This window comes from Panthera pardus, unplaced genomic scaffold, assembly GCF_024362965.1.
Source record: "Panthera pardus isolate Hobbes unplaced genomic scaffold, ASM2436296v1 HiC_scaffold_16, whole genome shotgun sequence".
Classification (NCBI taxonomy): domain Eukaryota; kingdom Metazoa; phylum Chordata; class Mammalia; order Carnivora; family Felidae; genus Panthera; species Panthera pardus.
This window is the reverse complement of record NW_026526721.1, coordinates 32452804-32470729: the sequence shown is the minus strand read 5'-3', so window position 1 is coordinate 32470729 and position 17926 is coordinate 32452804. Positions and strand designations below refer to the sequence as shown.

The 17926-nt window shown below is 38.4% G+C and overlaps 1 protein-coding gene across 6 annotated transcripts in view; it reads left to right on the top strand.

Annotated features, from left to right (window-relative positions):
- The window catches only part of ROBO1 (roundabout guidance receptor 1), a 1122944-nt gene that overhangs the window by 320321 nt on the left and 784697 nt on the right, over positions 1 to 17926 (top strand). The window contains exon 1 of one of the 6 annotated variants that reach the window (XM_053903213.1): positions 16850 to 16973. The exons of the other annotated variants lie outside the window; for them this stretch is intronic. Coding sequence (XP_053759188.1) covers positions 16865 to 16973 — 109 coding nt within the window. The 5' untranslated portion in view covers positions 16850 to 16864. Of the gene's footprint in view, positions 1 to 16849; positions 16974 to 17926 lie in introns of those variants that run through there. 6 annotated transcript variants of the gene reach the window in all.

Genomic DNA, 17926 nt, shown 5'->3' with positions numbered 1-17926 from the left:
TAGAATGCTGGGGGGTTGTACGTATCTCAGGAGCACGTCTCCATCTGCTGGTTTCCCTAACTTCTGCTCTCCTCAGTTTCATGGTTTATTTGTTCTTTCCCGGCTTTCTACTGACTCCTAGCATGACCTCTGCTCTCTAAAAAAAAATCTCTTTTTACTTCATTTCCTTTTAATCTCCATTCTTGTGTTCTCTGCATTGTCTCTTTGTGTTTTAATTCATATTCTTAAAAGTTACAATCGAACTAACCCAATACATCTTCACAGATATAATTCACAGAGATAATTGGCCAAACTGGATTGGTTTCCCTTAGATCAAGTCAGTAAACACATTGCCTCCTGAGTTGCTCCTTCATCATGGGTTGTGGTGTTGGGAAGCACCACGTTTGGATGTTTTTGTGTATCTTCGTGAAAAGACAAAGGAGAATCAAATGTAAGCTCCATGAGAGCCAGGGCTTTCTCTTTTGGTCGCACACTGTTATGTCTCCTATTCCAAAAGCCGGGTGAGGTACATTGTGAACCCTTGCATATTCATTGAATGCACGAATAAACAAATGGCTAATGGATCATTTGGATTTGCTTATGGATTGTGCAGTAACTTCTGAATGGTATGAAACCAGAAGATTGGCCTGGTTCAGGTATTGTTCAATGTGAACCAGCCTTAAATAGTTGCTCAGATGTGAATCCAGTGAATAAATTTATGCATGAGTAGCGTGAGGGAAATCTCAGACTAACCCAGACCAGAACAGAGTCATCTTCTTCCAGGTCACGTATATCTGAATATATCTTCCATGTATTTTTATATATTTAATTTGTTATTTAGAGTATAGGAAAATACTAGGAGCAAGAGCACGGGCCACTGTCTCTGAAACCACATGCAGCCATCTGACTACTAAAAATGTGGCTTTAGAGATGTCTGTAACAGAAGCAAATTCAAGAATAATGTCACTGAAGATGTATGCAAGGCATAATTGCACAGAAACAAAAATGGAATCCTGACCAAGAAGGAAGGAAAATCATATGGACAAAACTGGATATTAACATGGCCACTTGGGAGAATTCTGCAAGAACTATTTTTGACATTTTTCATCTCCTCCATATCCATTCCTATATTTACCCTTCCCTGCAATTTTACTAATCAGAGGTTTCCATGCATTTGTGCCTGTGGATCTCCACATTATATTTCCTCAAAGATACTCTACATTTTTCATCAAAATGCTAAATTGTTCAGTGTTCTGCTCTTAGGAAAACTAATACAAATAGTACTGGTATGTTCATTTACAGTCAAAAATCATATTCCCATGCGTCATACCAATTGAGCCACACAAAAATTCGATGAGCCATGCATTCTTAATATGTCCATATCACAGGTGAGAAAACAGGTTCTCCTAGGAAGAATGACCTACCTAGATCTCTTTATCCATAAGTGGTATCATCACGATCTGAACGTAGGCCTTCTAACACTGCAAAGCTGTCTCTTGAGATTTCACACTTTATGGAAGTGTGATAACAATTTAACATGTCAGTACTTCCTATGAATATTTTCACTTTAATGTGAATGTAAAGACTGGCACTGTATAACCCAAAGTTTCCTTAGTAGTAAAAAAAGGAGATTTTGACAACCCTAGAGATTTTATTTGTAGGAAGGGTTATCTTCCCATTTCTGAAACATGGGGTTGATCCTGCTTATTTCCAAATTCCTCTTAGTCTGCAAATGATGAAACCAGAATTCTGATTTAATTTAATTTAATTTTATTTCCTTAATATTATGCATTGATTCTATTTGGTTTTGAGTGCTTCTTTTCATTGTAATTCATAAGTTTGTTTCAGAATATATTAGACCCTTGAGCAGAATAGGTAATTCTCTCAGCTCCCTTCAAGGGGGGGGGGGGAGAATTCTTGGTGAGTGGGAGTTTGACCACATGGAACACACACACGCACACACGCGCGCGCACACACACACACACACACACACACACAGAAAACAAACCTAGAGAAGTCTTGATTGCACTTCATTATTATATCCTCACACACTTGTTTTTCTCTGTTTAAGAATTATAGAAATAGCTCTAAGATAGTATGGGGACTTAGGTGTGACATCTTCCAAAACTGAAGCAAATTCTGATTTCAACATCCAACTTGGATTTAGGTAGAGCCCTCATTTGTCATCAGGTCATCCTGTTTCTAAAGTCATTGGAAAATCTCTGATTCCTTTGTACTATTCTGTACCTTTTCCACACAAGGGTACTGATTCAAACATTTTAACAAACATGGCAATAAATGAATATTTGTATTTTGTGTAGTGAAATACTGAAAGGTACAATCCCCCTGAAGATGGTTAAAGTAATTAGACATCAGCTGAAGTACTTAACACAGGTTTTTGAACTTACATGTTTGTCACACACCCTTTGCAAAGGGATACATATTGTCATTAGCATAGTTTCCAGTTATTTTAAGTCCTTAATCAATTTAAAGCCAGAAATGCCCTGGCTACATTGTTTCTATTACTAGTTAAAATGTTTTCTGTGACCCACCTGCACTATTTTATTTTCCATTCTCACAAAGTGACTGGGGTAAAGGAGTCAAATCCAGTGTAGAATCGAGTCCATGTACCCTGAAGATTGGGAGGGGTGGCTGTACCAATTTATATTCCCACTGATTGTGCATGAGGGTTCCTTTTTCTGTGCATCCTAATAACACTTGTTATTTCTTGCCTTTTGGATTTTAGCTGTTCTGACACATGTAAGGTGCTATCTCATTGTGGTATTGATTTGTATTTCCCCATTAAATTAGTGATGGTGAGAAACTTTTTATGTGTCTGACATTTGTGTGTCTTCTTTGGAGAAATGTTTATTCGGGCCTCTTACCCATTTTCTAATCCCATTATTTGTGGGGGCTTTTTGGCATTGAGTTCTATAAGTTCTTTAAATATGTTGAATGTAACCCCCTTATCGAATATATCTTGGCAAATATTTCTTCCATTCAGTAGGTTATCTTACCATTTTGTTGATGGTTTCCTTTGCTGTGCAGAAGCTTTTTATTTCGATGCAGTCCTCATAGTTTAATTTTGCTTTCATTTTCCTGGCCTGAGGAGACATATCTAGAAAAATATTTCTACAACCAATGTCAATGAAATTACTACTTATGTTTTCTTCCAGGAGTTTTATGGTTTCAGGTCTCACATTTAGGTCTTTAATCTGCTTTGAATTTATTTTTGTTTATGGTGTAAGAAAATGATCCTGTGTCATTCTTTTGTATGTAGCTGCCCAGTTTCCCAGCACTGTATGTTGAAGAGATTGTCTCCTCTCCGTTCTCACCTCCTTTGTTGTAGATTCACTGACCATACATGCACAAGTTTACTTCTGGACTCTTGTTCTGTTTCATTGGTCCATGTGCCTATTTTTGTGCAAGTATCATACAGTTTTGATTATTAAAGCTTTCTAGTATATCTTGAAATCTGGAATTGTGATATCTCCAGCTTTGTTCTTCTTTGTCAACATTGCTTCGGCTTCTTCAGGTGTTTTGTACTTCCATACACAATTTAGAATTGTCTGTTCTACTTCCATGAGAATTGTTGTTGGTATATTGATGGGGATTGCATGAAATCCATAGATTTCTTTGGGTAGCATGGGCATTTTAACAATATTGTTTCTTCCAAGCCATGAGCATGGAATGTCTTGCCGTTTGTTTGTGTCATCTTCCATTTCTTTATCAGTGTTTTTTTAGTTTTCACAGTACAGGTTTTTCACCTCCTTGGTTAAATTTACCCCTAGGTATTTCACTATTTTATTTATATTTATAGAATATTAACTTTTGAGTTGACTTATGCCATGTTTTTGAAAGATCAGAACATTCAAGAACAAAATAATAACAATAACAACAATACAGAGAAAAGCAAATTAGTTAAGTTTTAAAAATAGTACATTCACTAGAATGTACTTAACTAATTTTCACAGGACAGCAGAACAAAACTTGCAAAACGAAGCTTTACTCATAAAGTCTTCCTTAATGATAGTAATTTCTACAGAAAATTAAGCCATTACATACTGAATTCACTTTATATATATTGATGCAATTCACCTTCATACTTATTTGGATACATATACATAGGTGAATTCTGCATTATGGCTCTTTTTTTCCCAGTGTACAGAAGGAAACTCAAGTGTAGCATCGATACCACTTGTCCAAGGCAGCCGTGCTAAAAACTGATGGAGTTGGTCTGAGCACAGTCTGACTCTTTTTTTCTTTTAATGTTTATTTATTTATTTTGAGAGAGAGACAGAGACAGAGAGAGAGAGAGAATCTCAAGCAGGCTCCATGCTGTCAACACAGCGTCTCACATAGGACTCATCTAAGGAATCATGAGACCATGCCCTGAGTTGAAATCAAGCATCAGACGCTTAACCGACTGAGCTATCCAGGCACCCCACAGTCTGACTCTAAACCTGGGTTTTTACATTGAACCAGTATCCTCCTCTAGAATCTAAAGTGGCAGTTTTCACTATAGAACATCAAAAAATGAATACAAATACCAACACAAGAAAGGAGGCATATGAACCTAAATTGTATGCATTGTACCACAAAAATCGGTATATCCTGTGGGTATTTATTGAAGTCCATGAATATAAAGATAGGTAAGACACAGCTCTGCTTCCTATGAACTCACAGTCTAGTGGGAAACACATAATTAAACAAAACTTCTAAACCGAATATCATTTTGGCAATGATAATAACTATAGGAGCAGAGAGAATACTTAATAGCCTTCAAAGGATAACAATGTGGCCCTTCACAGAGGAGGAAATGTTGGGGCAGAACCAGATAGTAATAGTAACTGTAAAACTTATTACAGAAATAGGAGGGCAAGATCATCACAACCAGAGAGAATAGCACACAGAGATGGCACAGAAAATATGGGTTGAAATCTGGAGTGAGTAGGAGGGAAGGAGTCATAGAAGATAATGCCAGACAAGTAGGGAGCCTGGCATGTTGTGCCAAGTCATATTAAAATGCTTAATTTAGGGGCGCCTGGGTGGCTCAGTCGGTTAAGCGTCCGGCTTTGGCTCAGGTCACAATCTCGCAGTCCGTGAGTTCGAGCCCCACATCGGGCTCTGTGCTGACTGCTCAGAGCCTGGAGCCTGTTTCAGATTCTGTGTCTCCCTCTCTCTCTGACCCTCCCCCGTTCATGCTCTCTCTCTGTCTCAAAAATAAATAAACGTTAAAAATAAAATAAAATAAAATGCTTAATTTAGTTACACTAAGCTAATTAAAATATTAATGATATTATATATATGAAATCATTGACCACAATGGTTGGCACAAGGTGTGTTGAATAAAGCAGAGTCACAGCGTGAATATAGAACTGTGGTAGTTAATGACTTGGACCCTGGAACAAAAAATCTGGATCTGGATTTTAGTTCCACAGCTCTTGGGCTTTGGGAAAAACATGTAATCTCTCTGAGTCTCAGTGTTTTTTTTTGTTTGTTTGTTTGTTTGTTTGTTTTCTGTAAAAGACAAATCAACGTTGCAGCAACAGCAGCAATAACAACAACAATAATGTTGCTTGCTAACATTTTATTAATGTTTGCTTTATCCCGGGTAATTTTTTAAGATATTTCATCACATTTAGTCGTTGAGTATTCTCAACCACGCTGCAGGTAAATAGCATTGTTCTCATTTTACAGAGCAGAAAATGAAGGGCAAAAAGAGGTTAAATAAAATACAGAGTTGAGCATTCATGGATTTGATTCAGAGGGTCCCAATGCAGGAAACATACTGCTGCTAACAGCTGGGGTGGATGATGCCTCGCTCTGATGTCTGGTAGCTGGTGCAAGCTGCGGGCTACAGTGGCTCAGTCTTCTGTCTCCTCATGGGCCCTCTACCCCCAGTAGGATAGACCAGATGCCTTTTGTGGTCTCCAGGCCGAGTTCCAAAAAAACAAAAGCAGAGGCCCAACCACACAAGCCCCACGTGTCACTTTTGCTACATTCCATTGGTGAAAATAAGTCACAAGGCTAATCCAGTTGCAAGTGGTGTTGAAATAGACTTGACCTCTCCATAGGAGGATTGCCAGAGCAACATGAAGTGAGCCTTAAGATTGCCAACAGCTGTTGCAGTCATTTTTGCAAACACTACCACAAGTTTTTCCGGGGCACTCTTTTTTTGACCAGTGGACACATTTCCAGTTCTGTGCAAGAACACTGATGAAATTCAGGGGTCACCAAAGTCTCAGTTATTATTGGAAAACTAAATTTGGTATGCTAGCCTAAATACTTATTGGTAAGACCTATGATAGAGGTGTTTTACTAACATGAGTTGAAGGTTCTCTAGTTGATTCTCGTATAAGTGGAAAATTAATTCAAATAAAGCATTCTATTTTTCATCAATATTAACTACTCAACGTTCCTGTGTGTATAAACTTTTCAATTCCTCTGTCAGTGATAAAAATTACGGCTTTGACTGTTACTGCACTAAAAATGCAGAATACTGTGAATTCTGAAACACCTGTTCAGGTAGGAAAATATTGGTATATTTATAATGTTAAATAAAATCTGATGTCATACAAAGTGGCACATGGTTTTTAGTATCATGAGTATTTATATTTGAGTTCTAGCAGTAGACTTCATTTTCCTGTCAATGCTGTCATGTTTTCCAAAGGTTTATCAGAAGGCCAGTAGGACATTTTATGGATAAGAATTAGAAATATTGGAAATACTGTTTATCTGATGGATAGTCATATACATTATAGCTCTCTCTATTATTTCATTATGGAAAGATTACAGCCAGACTCAAAAAGTTAATCTTCAAAAAATTAGTCTTTCTGAAAATTACTCTATATGGGACAAATCTTAATCAGTGATATTGAAGCGTAAATGCCAGATATGCATTGACCATGGTGCAACCATGCCTCCTGTGTAATGATAATCTGTAGTCTCCTTTTCTGATGCATTTTCCAGAGAAGTGGCAAGATGAACATCAATTCTCTGTCATCAATTCCCAATTAATGGGCCCCAAACCCTCTCATAGGATTACATTTTCAGTAAATCAGACCACAGAGTCAGAATTCAAAATAAGCCTTTTTCACTTTAACCAGAACTATGCCTGCAAGATGGACCCAGGGTCTGGGAGTGGAGCTCACAAGACACAAGCTAAATTAAAGACACTCTTTAGTTTCTTATCATGTTCAGATTCCAGTTATTCATTTACACAGACACAGCCTTCGAATCTACTTGAAAAACTGACTTGTCACCCTTTGGAGGGTGGAATGCCTGACACTCAGGAAAGGGAAATCTGTGATACTATGGCCAGGTGATTCCTACATGTAACAGGTGTGGTTTAATCCATGACCGAGATCATTTTGTTTGTCTAATGAGACATTAAGGATCTACCGATTTGCTGAGACTATACCTCTCTGTTTACAGTAGCGGGGGGCTTCTTCCTCACACGGCCTTGCTCGGAACGTGCAACATTTTCTTCCTGTTCTCAGACTTAACTCCATGCTCGTCAAATAAGCATTGTGGGTTATGTGATACTAACCTGCCTTTCACTATGGCTTTTTACAAATGCTGTCAGCCCCAACCACAGGAATTCCTCTTCACATGTCCTTACAAATGCATATCCAAGTCTCTTCTCATTTTTTTTTTTTTTTTTACTCCTGTACCAAATATTCTAACACTGGTCGTCGTTTGTCCTTGATGAACTTTTAATATTAGTCCTGCTTAAGTCAGAACTTCCTGTACACACTTACGGGATACCTAATCTATTTCCCAGTTTCCTTTGGCGTTAAGTGATTAATTCTTTAGAACTTGATTCATTTGTGTTTTTGTTTCTTTTTCTAAGTTCTCTTGCTGTCTGATCAAATCATGAGTTTATGGGCATAGTTACGCCTCATACCTGTTTGGTATCCAACACAGTATCTCTATGCATCTATCAATGTATGTATCTGCCAGTCTTGTATAGTTGCTGGAAGAATTTTTGACACGCTAGTAGCCGAATGTGTGTACCCATGTGTCCAATTAAAATTTGCTGTTAATGTTATTTGCATAAAATAGTTCTCTGTATTTGTTTAATTTATTCATTCAATTAAACAATTATTGAGACTATGTATAAATAGCTGCTCTCATTACCAGTGGAAAAGAATGAGAAGCTGTCATGGCTGAATATTTTCTCATTGATCATGGCATTAGGGACACAATGAAATCTTTTTTCCCAAAGTATTTTTAGCCCCCATATGTCTTTATAGATCGAATCTATATCCATTTGAGGTGATACAAAATTAATTGTGGTTAAGCTTTAAGTTCTTCTCTGATGTGCTATGATAGTATTCATTATTGTAATGTGATAACAAGAAAGCAAACAGTGGGTGGGATGCTCTTAAGAAATGGGGAGTCCTCTTTCCCAAGACATAAAAAGAAATTCACTGGTGTCCTTCTAAAAAGCAGGTAGCAAGGAGGGATTTAGGGCTTCCTGGAGAAAGTAAGAAAAGAACACAGGACACCACCACTCACAGTTTTTGTTCCATATGTTGATGTTCTTCCCAGGTGAAAGTGATACCAATGAATCATTTATATGAGATATTTATTGAGGGTCTACAGTGTGTCTGATGATATGCTTGGAGCCTGATAGGCAGAGGCCCCTTAGAAATAGGGCATTTTATCAAAGTCATAGAAGCAGAGATGAGAATGATGGTGACCAGGGGCAGGGAGGGAAAGAGAGGTGCTGGTCAAAGAGTACAAACTTCCAGTTATATGGAAGCTTATTCTAGAGTAAGCTCTACCGATCCAATGTACAGCATAGTAATTATAGGTAACAATACTGTGTTACAAACTTGAAAGTTGCTAAGAGAGCAAATCTTACATATTCTCACCACCAAAAAGATATGGTATTTATGTGATATTATGCAGGTATTAGCTAACTCAGAGGTGGTAATCATTTTGCAATATATAACTGTACATTGTACACCTTAAACTTATGCAATGTTACATGTTAATTATATCTCAATAAATCTAAGAAAGGTAATTTTTAAAAAAGAGAGAATTTTATGTAAGAGAGTGATGACATTTTTGTAATAATCTGGTTATAAAGTATATTCTGAAACTAGACTCGTAACCTACATGTGCATGAGCACCTAGCTGGAGTGAAAAAATTACAGACTATGTGCCTGCGTAAACAAACGGAAATGGAAATTTTCAAAAATACTTTGCTAGTCAAAAAACCAAAACAAACAAGCAAACAAAAAACACAAACCCAAATCTATAGTGTTGACTAGAACAGAGTTCATTCAGTTGATGTCCCTCGGCTTCATATATTTTCACCTTACCTCACTCATTTGAGAAGATTCATAAGTGATGTGGTTCACGGCAGTTATGGTTGTAGCCGTGGCCTTTCCCGGCCAACTGATGTGACATCGAAATCATGGTTTTGCAGGTAGTTGCGTTGAGAAGAAAGGAGTGAGTTGTTGTGACCCAGGTTATGGTAGTTATCTATTGCTATGTAATAAATTACTCTCAAAGTTCAGCAGCTTAAAACTACAAATGTGTTGTCTTGCACAGTTTCTGAGGATCAGGAATCTGAAACAGGTTGGCTGATAGTTTGGGCATGGGGTGTTGTGAGGTTGCGGGCAAGCTATCAGGTAGGGCCACAGGCATCATGTTCCATCAGCTCAGTCACATGGTTGACCGCAGTTGCTTGCTGGCTATGGGATTGCTACCTCGGTTTCTTGCCATCTGAGCCTCTCCACAGCCTGCCCGTTTCCTCACAAGATGGCAGCTGGCTTCCCCAGAGTGAATGGTCTAAAGGAGAGAGAGGGTGCACAAGAAGGAAACCCCAGTGTCCTTTACACCCTCATCTCAGAGTCATGCCATCATTCCCACCTTGTTTTCAGCAACATCCCAGTTTATACACTGGAATAGGGATTCACGCTCACTTCTTGAAGGAAAGAATATTAAAGAATTTGTGGAAATGTTAAAACCACAGAAAATCTGCCATTTTCTAATCTATGTCTTCGATGGTGGAAAAGTATTTTAACCTTTCAAACATCAGGGGCTTTTGTTTGTTTATTTGTTTCCACTTACCAGGTTTTTTTTTTTTTTCCAACTGAAAACGTATTAACAGTCAGACTAATGTCACAAAACTGGCTTGAGGATTAATGGAGGTAATTTTTTTTAAGTTCATTTATGTATTTTGAGAGAGAGGAGGGGGACGGACAGGGAGAGAGAGAGACAGAAAAAGACAGAGAGAGAGAGAAAGAGAGAGAGGGGGATCCCAAGCAGGCTACACACTCCATACTGAGCCTCACTCGGGGCTTGATTTCACAGACTGGACAGTGTGATTATGATCTAAGCTGAAATCAAGAGTCACAGACACTTAAGCAACTAAGCCACCCAGGAGCCCCTGGAGGTGATGTTTATAAAAGCAGTTTGCAAAGTGCCACGGGAATAAAATGTATCTTTTAATAGAATCTGTAGTTATTGGGGCGCCTGGGTGGCTTGGTTGGTTAAGCGTCCGACTTTGTCTCGGGTCATGATCCCATGGTCCGTGAGTTCGAGCCCCGCGTCGGGCTCTGTGCTGACAGCTCAGAGCCTGGAGCCTGTTTCGGATTCTGTGTCTCCCCCTCTCTCTGCTCCTCCCCTGTTCATGCTCTCTCTCTGTCTCAAAAATAAATAAACGTTAAAAAAATTAAAAAAAAAAAAACAATCTGTAGTTATAGCTGTGACATTATCTTCTAGACGAGTGTGTTACCCTATAAAATATGGTATAGGGATACCTCACATATTATTGATGTTATTGTTAATTTATAGTTGGAGTAACCACTAGTATTGCTTATGGTTGGGTCATACTGTTTACAAATGACAATTATGGATGCATGTTTCCCAACTACAAAACAACAGCATGTCTTATCAATTTCATTTCCTTCAAATCTGTCCATCTGCCCATCTCTACTGAGAGAACCATAGACCAATATCATATCTTGCCTGGGCTGCTGAGATATCCTTAACTGGTTTTCCAGTTATAACCATTGCCCCTTCAGATCCATTTACCACATTGTAGCCAATGTACTTTATTTAATTCAAATCTGCAAATGACATATTGGATAAAGGGCTAGTATCCAACATCTATAAAGAACTCAACAAACACCACACTGAAAAACAAATAATCTAGTGAAGAAATGGGCAGAAGACATGAATAAACACTTTTCTAAAGAAGACATCCAGATGGCCAACAGACACATGAAAGAATGCTCAACGTCACTCCTCATCAGGGAAATACAAATCAAAACCACACTGAGATACCACCTCATGCCAGTCAGAGTGGCTGAAATGAACAAATCAGGAGACTATAGATGCTGGCGAGGATGTGGAGAAATGGGAATCCTCTTGCACTGTTGGTGGGAATGCAAACTGGTGCAGCCACTCTGGAAAACAGTACAGAGTTTACTCAAAAAATTAACAATAGATCTACCTTATGACCCAGCAATAGCACTGCTAGGAATTTACCCAAGGGATACAGGAGTGCTGATGCATAGGGGCACTTGTACCCCAATGTTTATAGCAGCACTTTCAACAATAGCCAAATTATGGAAAGAACCTAAATATCCATCAACTGATGAATGGATAAAGAAGATGTGGTTTATATACGCAATGGAATACTACGTGGCAATGAGAAAAAATGAAATCTGGCCATTTGTAGCAACGTGGATGGAACTAGAGGGTACTATGCTAAGTGAAGTCAGAGAAGGACAGATACCGTATGTTTTCACTCATATGTGGATCCTGAGAAACTTAACAGAAGACCATAGGGGAAGGGAAGGGGGGAAAATTTACAGAGAAGGAAGGAGGCAAACCATAAGAGACTCTTAAAAACTGAGAATAAACTGAGGGTTGATGGGGGGTGGGAGGGAGGGGAAAGTGGGTGATGGGCATTGAGGAGGGCACCTGTTGGGATGAGCACTGGGTGTTGTATGGAAACCAATTTGGCAATAAATTATATTTAATATAAAAAAACAACAAAAACCACACATCGTCCTTCTAGAGAATTAAGGCTTTTATATGTTGTAGACGAATATGTCATTTCTCACCAGATATAAGGTCTTATTTCTTATACTGGTATTTGTTTTTCTACTCACACAACGTTCAGTGTTTCTTCCCTATTTGGTTTGAAGTGATAGGGATATTTTAGAAAGTTATTGAACAGCAACAACAAAAAAGAATGCTAAGTTCAAAAGACCCTTTTCTTCACCTTTGATTTTCCGGTCTGCTTAGATGGCTCCACTCCAAGATGTCCATCCCAAAAGTCAGCATCAACCTTGGAGCCCCCTTTCCCTCAGTCTCTGTGTACAATTCATCACCCACTCTTATTGACTCTGCCTTCAGAATGTGTTTCTCATCTATTCATTTTCTATTTATTTTTCTTTATTTCTATCACTACTATCACTTAATAAGGAGACGGTCTCCTAACCAGTCACCCCCTTCCATCTCGACACCCTCCAACTTATTCTTTGTTAAAAGGAAAATAACCTTTTAGTGCAAAATCCATTTCTTCTTAAAACTTTAGAATAAAGTTCAGAATCCTTAACATAGCTTCCAGGGCCCAAACAGAAAAGGTTTCTCCTTACCTCCCTAGCTATTCTTTCTTCCTCATGTGTGCCAAGCTCTTTTATGCCTGAGAAATTTTTGTGTAAGTTTTCTATCTGGCTGGGCCTATTTTCTGCTTTTCCTACTTTTGTCTTGTGTATGCGTATTCATCCTGTCTCTGCTTCTGCATTACTTCTTCAACGAACCTTTAAACTAATCCCCCTATTATATCTCTGTTTGAAATCTTCTCTTTCACTTCATCTAGTGGTGGGATTGTATTATATGGTGTCCATTTCCAGTAACTAGAATATCAGCCCCACAAGAACAGTGACCACATCAATGAACTGGTTGCAACTCCTCAGTAATTAGCCTAGTTCCTGACACATGTCGGATGTTCAGAAAACATTTGTTGAATGAATGAATGATAGGAGGATAGGAGGATTGGACTGCTCCCATTAATTTCCTTGGGTCAGGATTGACTTATTTGACTAGTTGACATGATGGTACTGATCATTTTCACTTATGAAGAATGAGATTGCTCGACTCACTGGCTCAGACCAGAGTGTGTTTGCTCAGCCAAGTGGAGGCAGTGCTTGGAGAAAGAAGGAAGGGAAGGTGAAGAAATGCACTTTTTCTATTTAATGTCTTAAGTTGAAATAACCACAGACATGTGGAATTTAGGATGTGACTGCCAAATAACTGCTTTTGTACCAATTTGTAATTTTAGAGCAGACCAGGCCCATTTGCTGATAATCCTCATTGCCTTTCTGTTAAAATGTTTGCATATTTGAAAGCTGGTCTTAGAATGTGTCTGCAGATTAGAAAACTGGTCTTACAATGTTAACTAGGATTTCCTTTTTATCTGTAACATCTTGTAATACTAATGGTCAAGTAAAGCCCATGATGACATATAAATAAATGTACATCCTGTATTCATAGTTGCTCTCTTTTGATGGTCTCCTAATTCTCATGACCTGAAAGTTAATATAGAACGTAAGTTTCAAGTTTTTACTAGTGTAGTATGGATCATAGGAGTGATAAAAATCATTTTGCAGGAAGCAGGAGAGACAGAGTAGACCAACATGTATTTACGAAGCAAACAAGTGTTTATGATACAATGCAGATGATCCTCAAATACCCAAAATACATTACACTTTGCCCTTCTTCATGGATCTGGGATACTAATGTGTTGCTAGGATTGACTTTAAATGAAAGAGAATAAATAGGAATATGGTTTCCTATTTATCTGTAACATCTTGTAATACTAATGCCCAAGGAAAGCAAATAATAACATATAAATAAACACATGTCCAGAGCATGAAAGAAATTATCCTGGCTATTCTAAAGAGTCATATTTTAATTTTAAACTTACCAACTCAGGGGCACCTGGGTGGCTCAGTCGGTTAAGCATCCGACTTTGGTTCAGGTCATGATCTCACAGTTAGTGAGTTCAAGCCCCACGTGGGGCTCTGGGCTGACAGCACAGAGCCTGGAGCCCACTTCGAGTTCTGTGTCTCTCCCTCGCTCTCTGCCCCTTCCCTGACCCTGCTCACACTGTGTCTCTCTCAAAAATAAGTAAACATTGGGGTGCCTGGGTGGCTGACTTCGCTCAGGTCACGATCTCACAGTTTGTGGGTTTGAGCCCCGTGTTGGGCTCTGTGCTGACAGCTAGCTCAGAGCCTGGAGCCTGCTTCGGATTCTGTGTCTCCCTCCCTCTATGTCCTTCCCCTCTCATGTTCTGTCTCTCTTTCTAACATAAATAAACATTATTATTTTTTTATTTTTTTTAACGTTTGTTTATTTTTGAGACAGAGAGAGACAGAGCGTGAACAGGGGAGGGGCAGAGAGAGAGGGAGACACAGAATCTGAAACAGGCTCCAGGCTCTGAGCTGTCAGCACAGAGCCCGACGTGGGGCTCGAACTCACAGACCATGAGATCATGACCTGAGCCGAAGTCTGACGCTTAACCGACTGAGCCACCCAGGCGCCCCTAAAAATTTGTTTAAAAAACATTAAAAAAATTAAGACTTACCAACTCAAAATGTACCATCAATTCAAACTTTTAGTAAGTTTCTTCTGTGTATAGCAATCGTTACAATCACTACTAAATTTAAGAATATATAGAAAATATAATATAGTCAGGCCCACAGTGAGGTATACATACACCTTGTATTGAAAACACACACACACACACACACACACACACACACACACACACACACACATTTAAGTTTTAAAATAATTTCTGAGATCTACTTCCAGGTGAATAAGTCATGAGAAAAATGAATAATTATGCCTGAGGACATCTGAAAAGATAAACTTATATTAAGCAATTAAGCTTTAATAGGATTATACAAAGTAGTGATGGGAAAAAGAGGTATTTCAAGTAGAAAGATAATGTGTAAAAAGACCTGACAGTCTAGAAGTTCATGTTCTTTTGGAGAACAGGGAGTTTCCTAGTATGGCTAGATCTTATGGCTTATAATAGGAATGAGAAAAAAATAAAAAGCCTTCCTTAATGCCCCTAGTCAGTCAGACATTTTCTCTTCTGTAATTCCACAAAAATTGTATATGGATTTTCACTGCATTTATCATATGACATGAAAAATTATTTGTTGAAATATGTTTCTCCCTTTTAACTATGACCTTAGTATATGGATATTTGCTGTTAATAATATATCTGTATGTTATAGAAATTCAAAGAACATCTCTTGAATCAAAGAGCCTGGAAAATTAAAGTTAGAACCAGATTCAGAATGCTCTGTCTCATATGACTAATGAAAAAGTTTAGGGTTGGGTCATTTTTGCGTTCAAAATTTTTTCCTTTTTTTCATTTTGTTACGAGGAGTTTCCTCCGAACAATCTGAATTTTCACCTTCTCGTCAAAATTGGAAACACTTGGCCCCCCGTGAGGTGGTAACATGCAGCTGAAGTTGAGTGGCGGCTGCCACCTTTCACAGAACTGTCTCTGCACATGCCACAGTCCCCACCTCTCCCTCTTGTCCTCCACTCAGCCCTTTTCATCACTTTACGTTATCTGCTTGGCTGCTGCAGACTCGTCCATTCTTCCCTCTCCTTTGCTGCAGTGCAGGGGACTACCAGTAAACAGCACATCCTCAGGTATGTGTTTTAGAAATATGTTTTGGCAGCTCTTGGAACTATTTAACTGTAGAAGTAGGTCAGGTTGTAGCATATTCTAATGTCAAGTGTTTAGCAGGATTCTAAACTAGCTTTATATGCTTGATAAAAAACATGTATGTATTTATTGTTCTATAATGTCCTTAGGAGAATAAAATGGGTTTTATTATTAAAGACAGAAAGAAATTTGGCCCCAAGGTGAAGGCCAGCTTCTTATGTCATGGCAGGGAAGACAATATTGCAAGTTGTCCATAGGAAATAGATTTAATTGTAAAAATGAGAAGTATGATTTTACTAAAAACTATGCTCAGCTTAGAGGTGATGAAAATCATTTTGCAGGAAGCAGGAGAGATAGAATAGACCAACATGTATTTACAAGCAAACAAGTGTTTATGACACAATGCAGATGATCCTCGAATACGCAACATACATTACACTTTGCCCTTCTTTATGGATTTGGGATATTTTTGGCAGATTGTTTTTTTTTTTTTTTGCATTATTCTCTGAATATAAAAATCACATAGTACAAGCTAAGTAGGAAAGATGATTGTTTACCACTCCCTTTTTTTCAGAGGTATTTTTATCATGTCTTACCAGCATATATTTATATATCTAATCCTTTCTCCAGGATGCTACATAGAGTTTTGCGAACAAGTGTTTTTTCCCTCCTTTGCTTAACAACACCTCTGGTTGAAAGGTGTGTTTGCAGTGCCAAAATTAAATATTCGGGTTCGTCAAGTACTATAATCTGTGGTACAGAAATGGGTAGGTGGGAAAATACTGAAATCTCAGCTTTTTCTTGTTATCAGGTTATGAAAAATGTTGACAAACATTTGGAAGAAGTGAGAGCTGGCAGGAGTGGGTTAGGAACTGGTAGCTGCAGAAAGACCAAAGAAAATTGTCAGCTTCTCTCTCTCCTGACATTTTGCTTATGTATAGAGGAAGGGTTTACATCCCTCCTATTTTTTTTAACATTCCTGCATAATTCGAATGGAGAGCCTGATGAGGATGTACCTGCGTTTTGAAAATTTATGGGGAAAGCAGCATTTTTGCATTTGTGCTAAATGAAATGACAGGATTGGCTCCAGGTTTCTATTCCCAGCAAAAGCCTCAGGTTCGTCTGTGACAGGACTCTCCATAGAGGTTATTTTTACCTGGCATGGCTGTGCTGTTACTGATGCTGCTGCTCTCGCTGGCAGAAATAACTTCTCCTGTGGGTGTCTCGGGCAGAATGAAAGCTGGGTCAAGGTGGAGAGGTGAAAAGAATCGTGAGTAACCAGGAATTTTTACTCTTGGTGCATTTCTTTCTCCTTTATATTTTAGAATGTATCGGATCTGCCTAGCTTTGCAGTTCACAGCATTTCCAAGAGGTTGTTTTAAGACTTAAAAATAATTTTACACATTAAATATGCATGCAGAATAAATGGGCTCCACCTTCCATAGGCTCCACACATCTGCAATATTGTTCTGTATTTCATTGCAAGACTTTTGCTTGGCTTTCTTCATTAACTCTTACAATCCCTGACACTTGTAAAGACTGAGCAGATAGATCCAAAGGCCATGTATGTAAATTAACATTACCTCTTCTACATAAAGTTCGAATATGTTGCTGACATTTGTTGATATTCAAGTACTAGTTGTCTAATACGATTCCTACATCTAAGCATCCTGTTTTGAGGGTAATAAGGAAGGAAAGTTAAAAATAGCAAATGTCGTAGGAACTCTGATTTGAATAACTTAAGAGTTGAAGCTTTACAGTCGGGAGTTGCAGGTCGATACATGGATCACTCTGTAGAGTCAGTAAGTCCTTTATTCTGTGCCTATGAAAATGCAAGACCTCCACAGTTTCACCATTACATTTGTTTATGTACTTAAGGCATATAGAGTTTACATTACTGTTATAGTTTGATAACTGAATCTGTTTCTGGTATCATTGGAAGACAGGGAAATGCATTTGACATTTGTTTCCCTCTGAGGTAATTGGCCAAATTCAGCCACTGTCCTTTCTCCTTTTTACCATCCTATCAGCCACCACAGACCCCACTTCTGTGTGTGTGTGTGTGTGTGTGTGTGTGTGTGTGTGTGTGTGTGTGTATGTGTGTAGAAAGCTTACACATAGATTTATTCATCTTATCCAATTTTAGAAGTAGAAGTATTCCTCTTCTCTAAGTCTCTTGTCAAAAAAGAGATGTAGAAACAGACCCAGAAATCTGGAGGATTA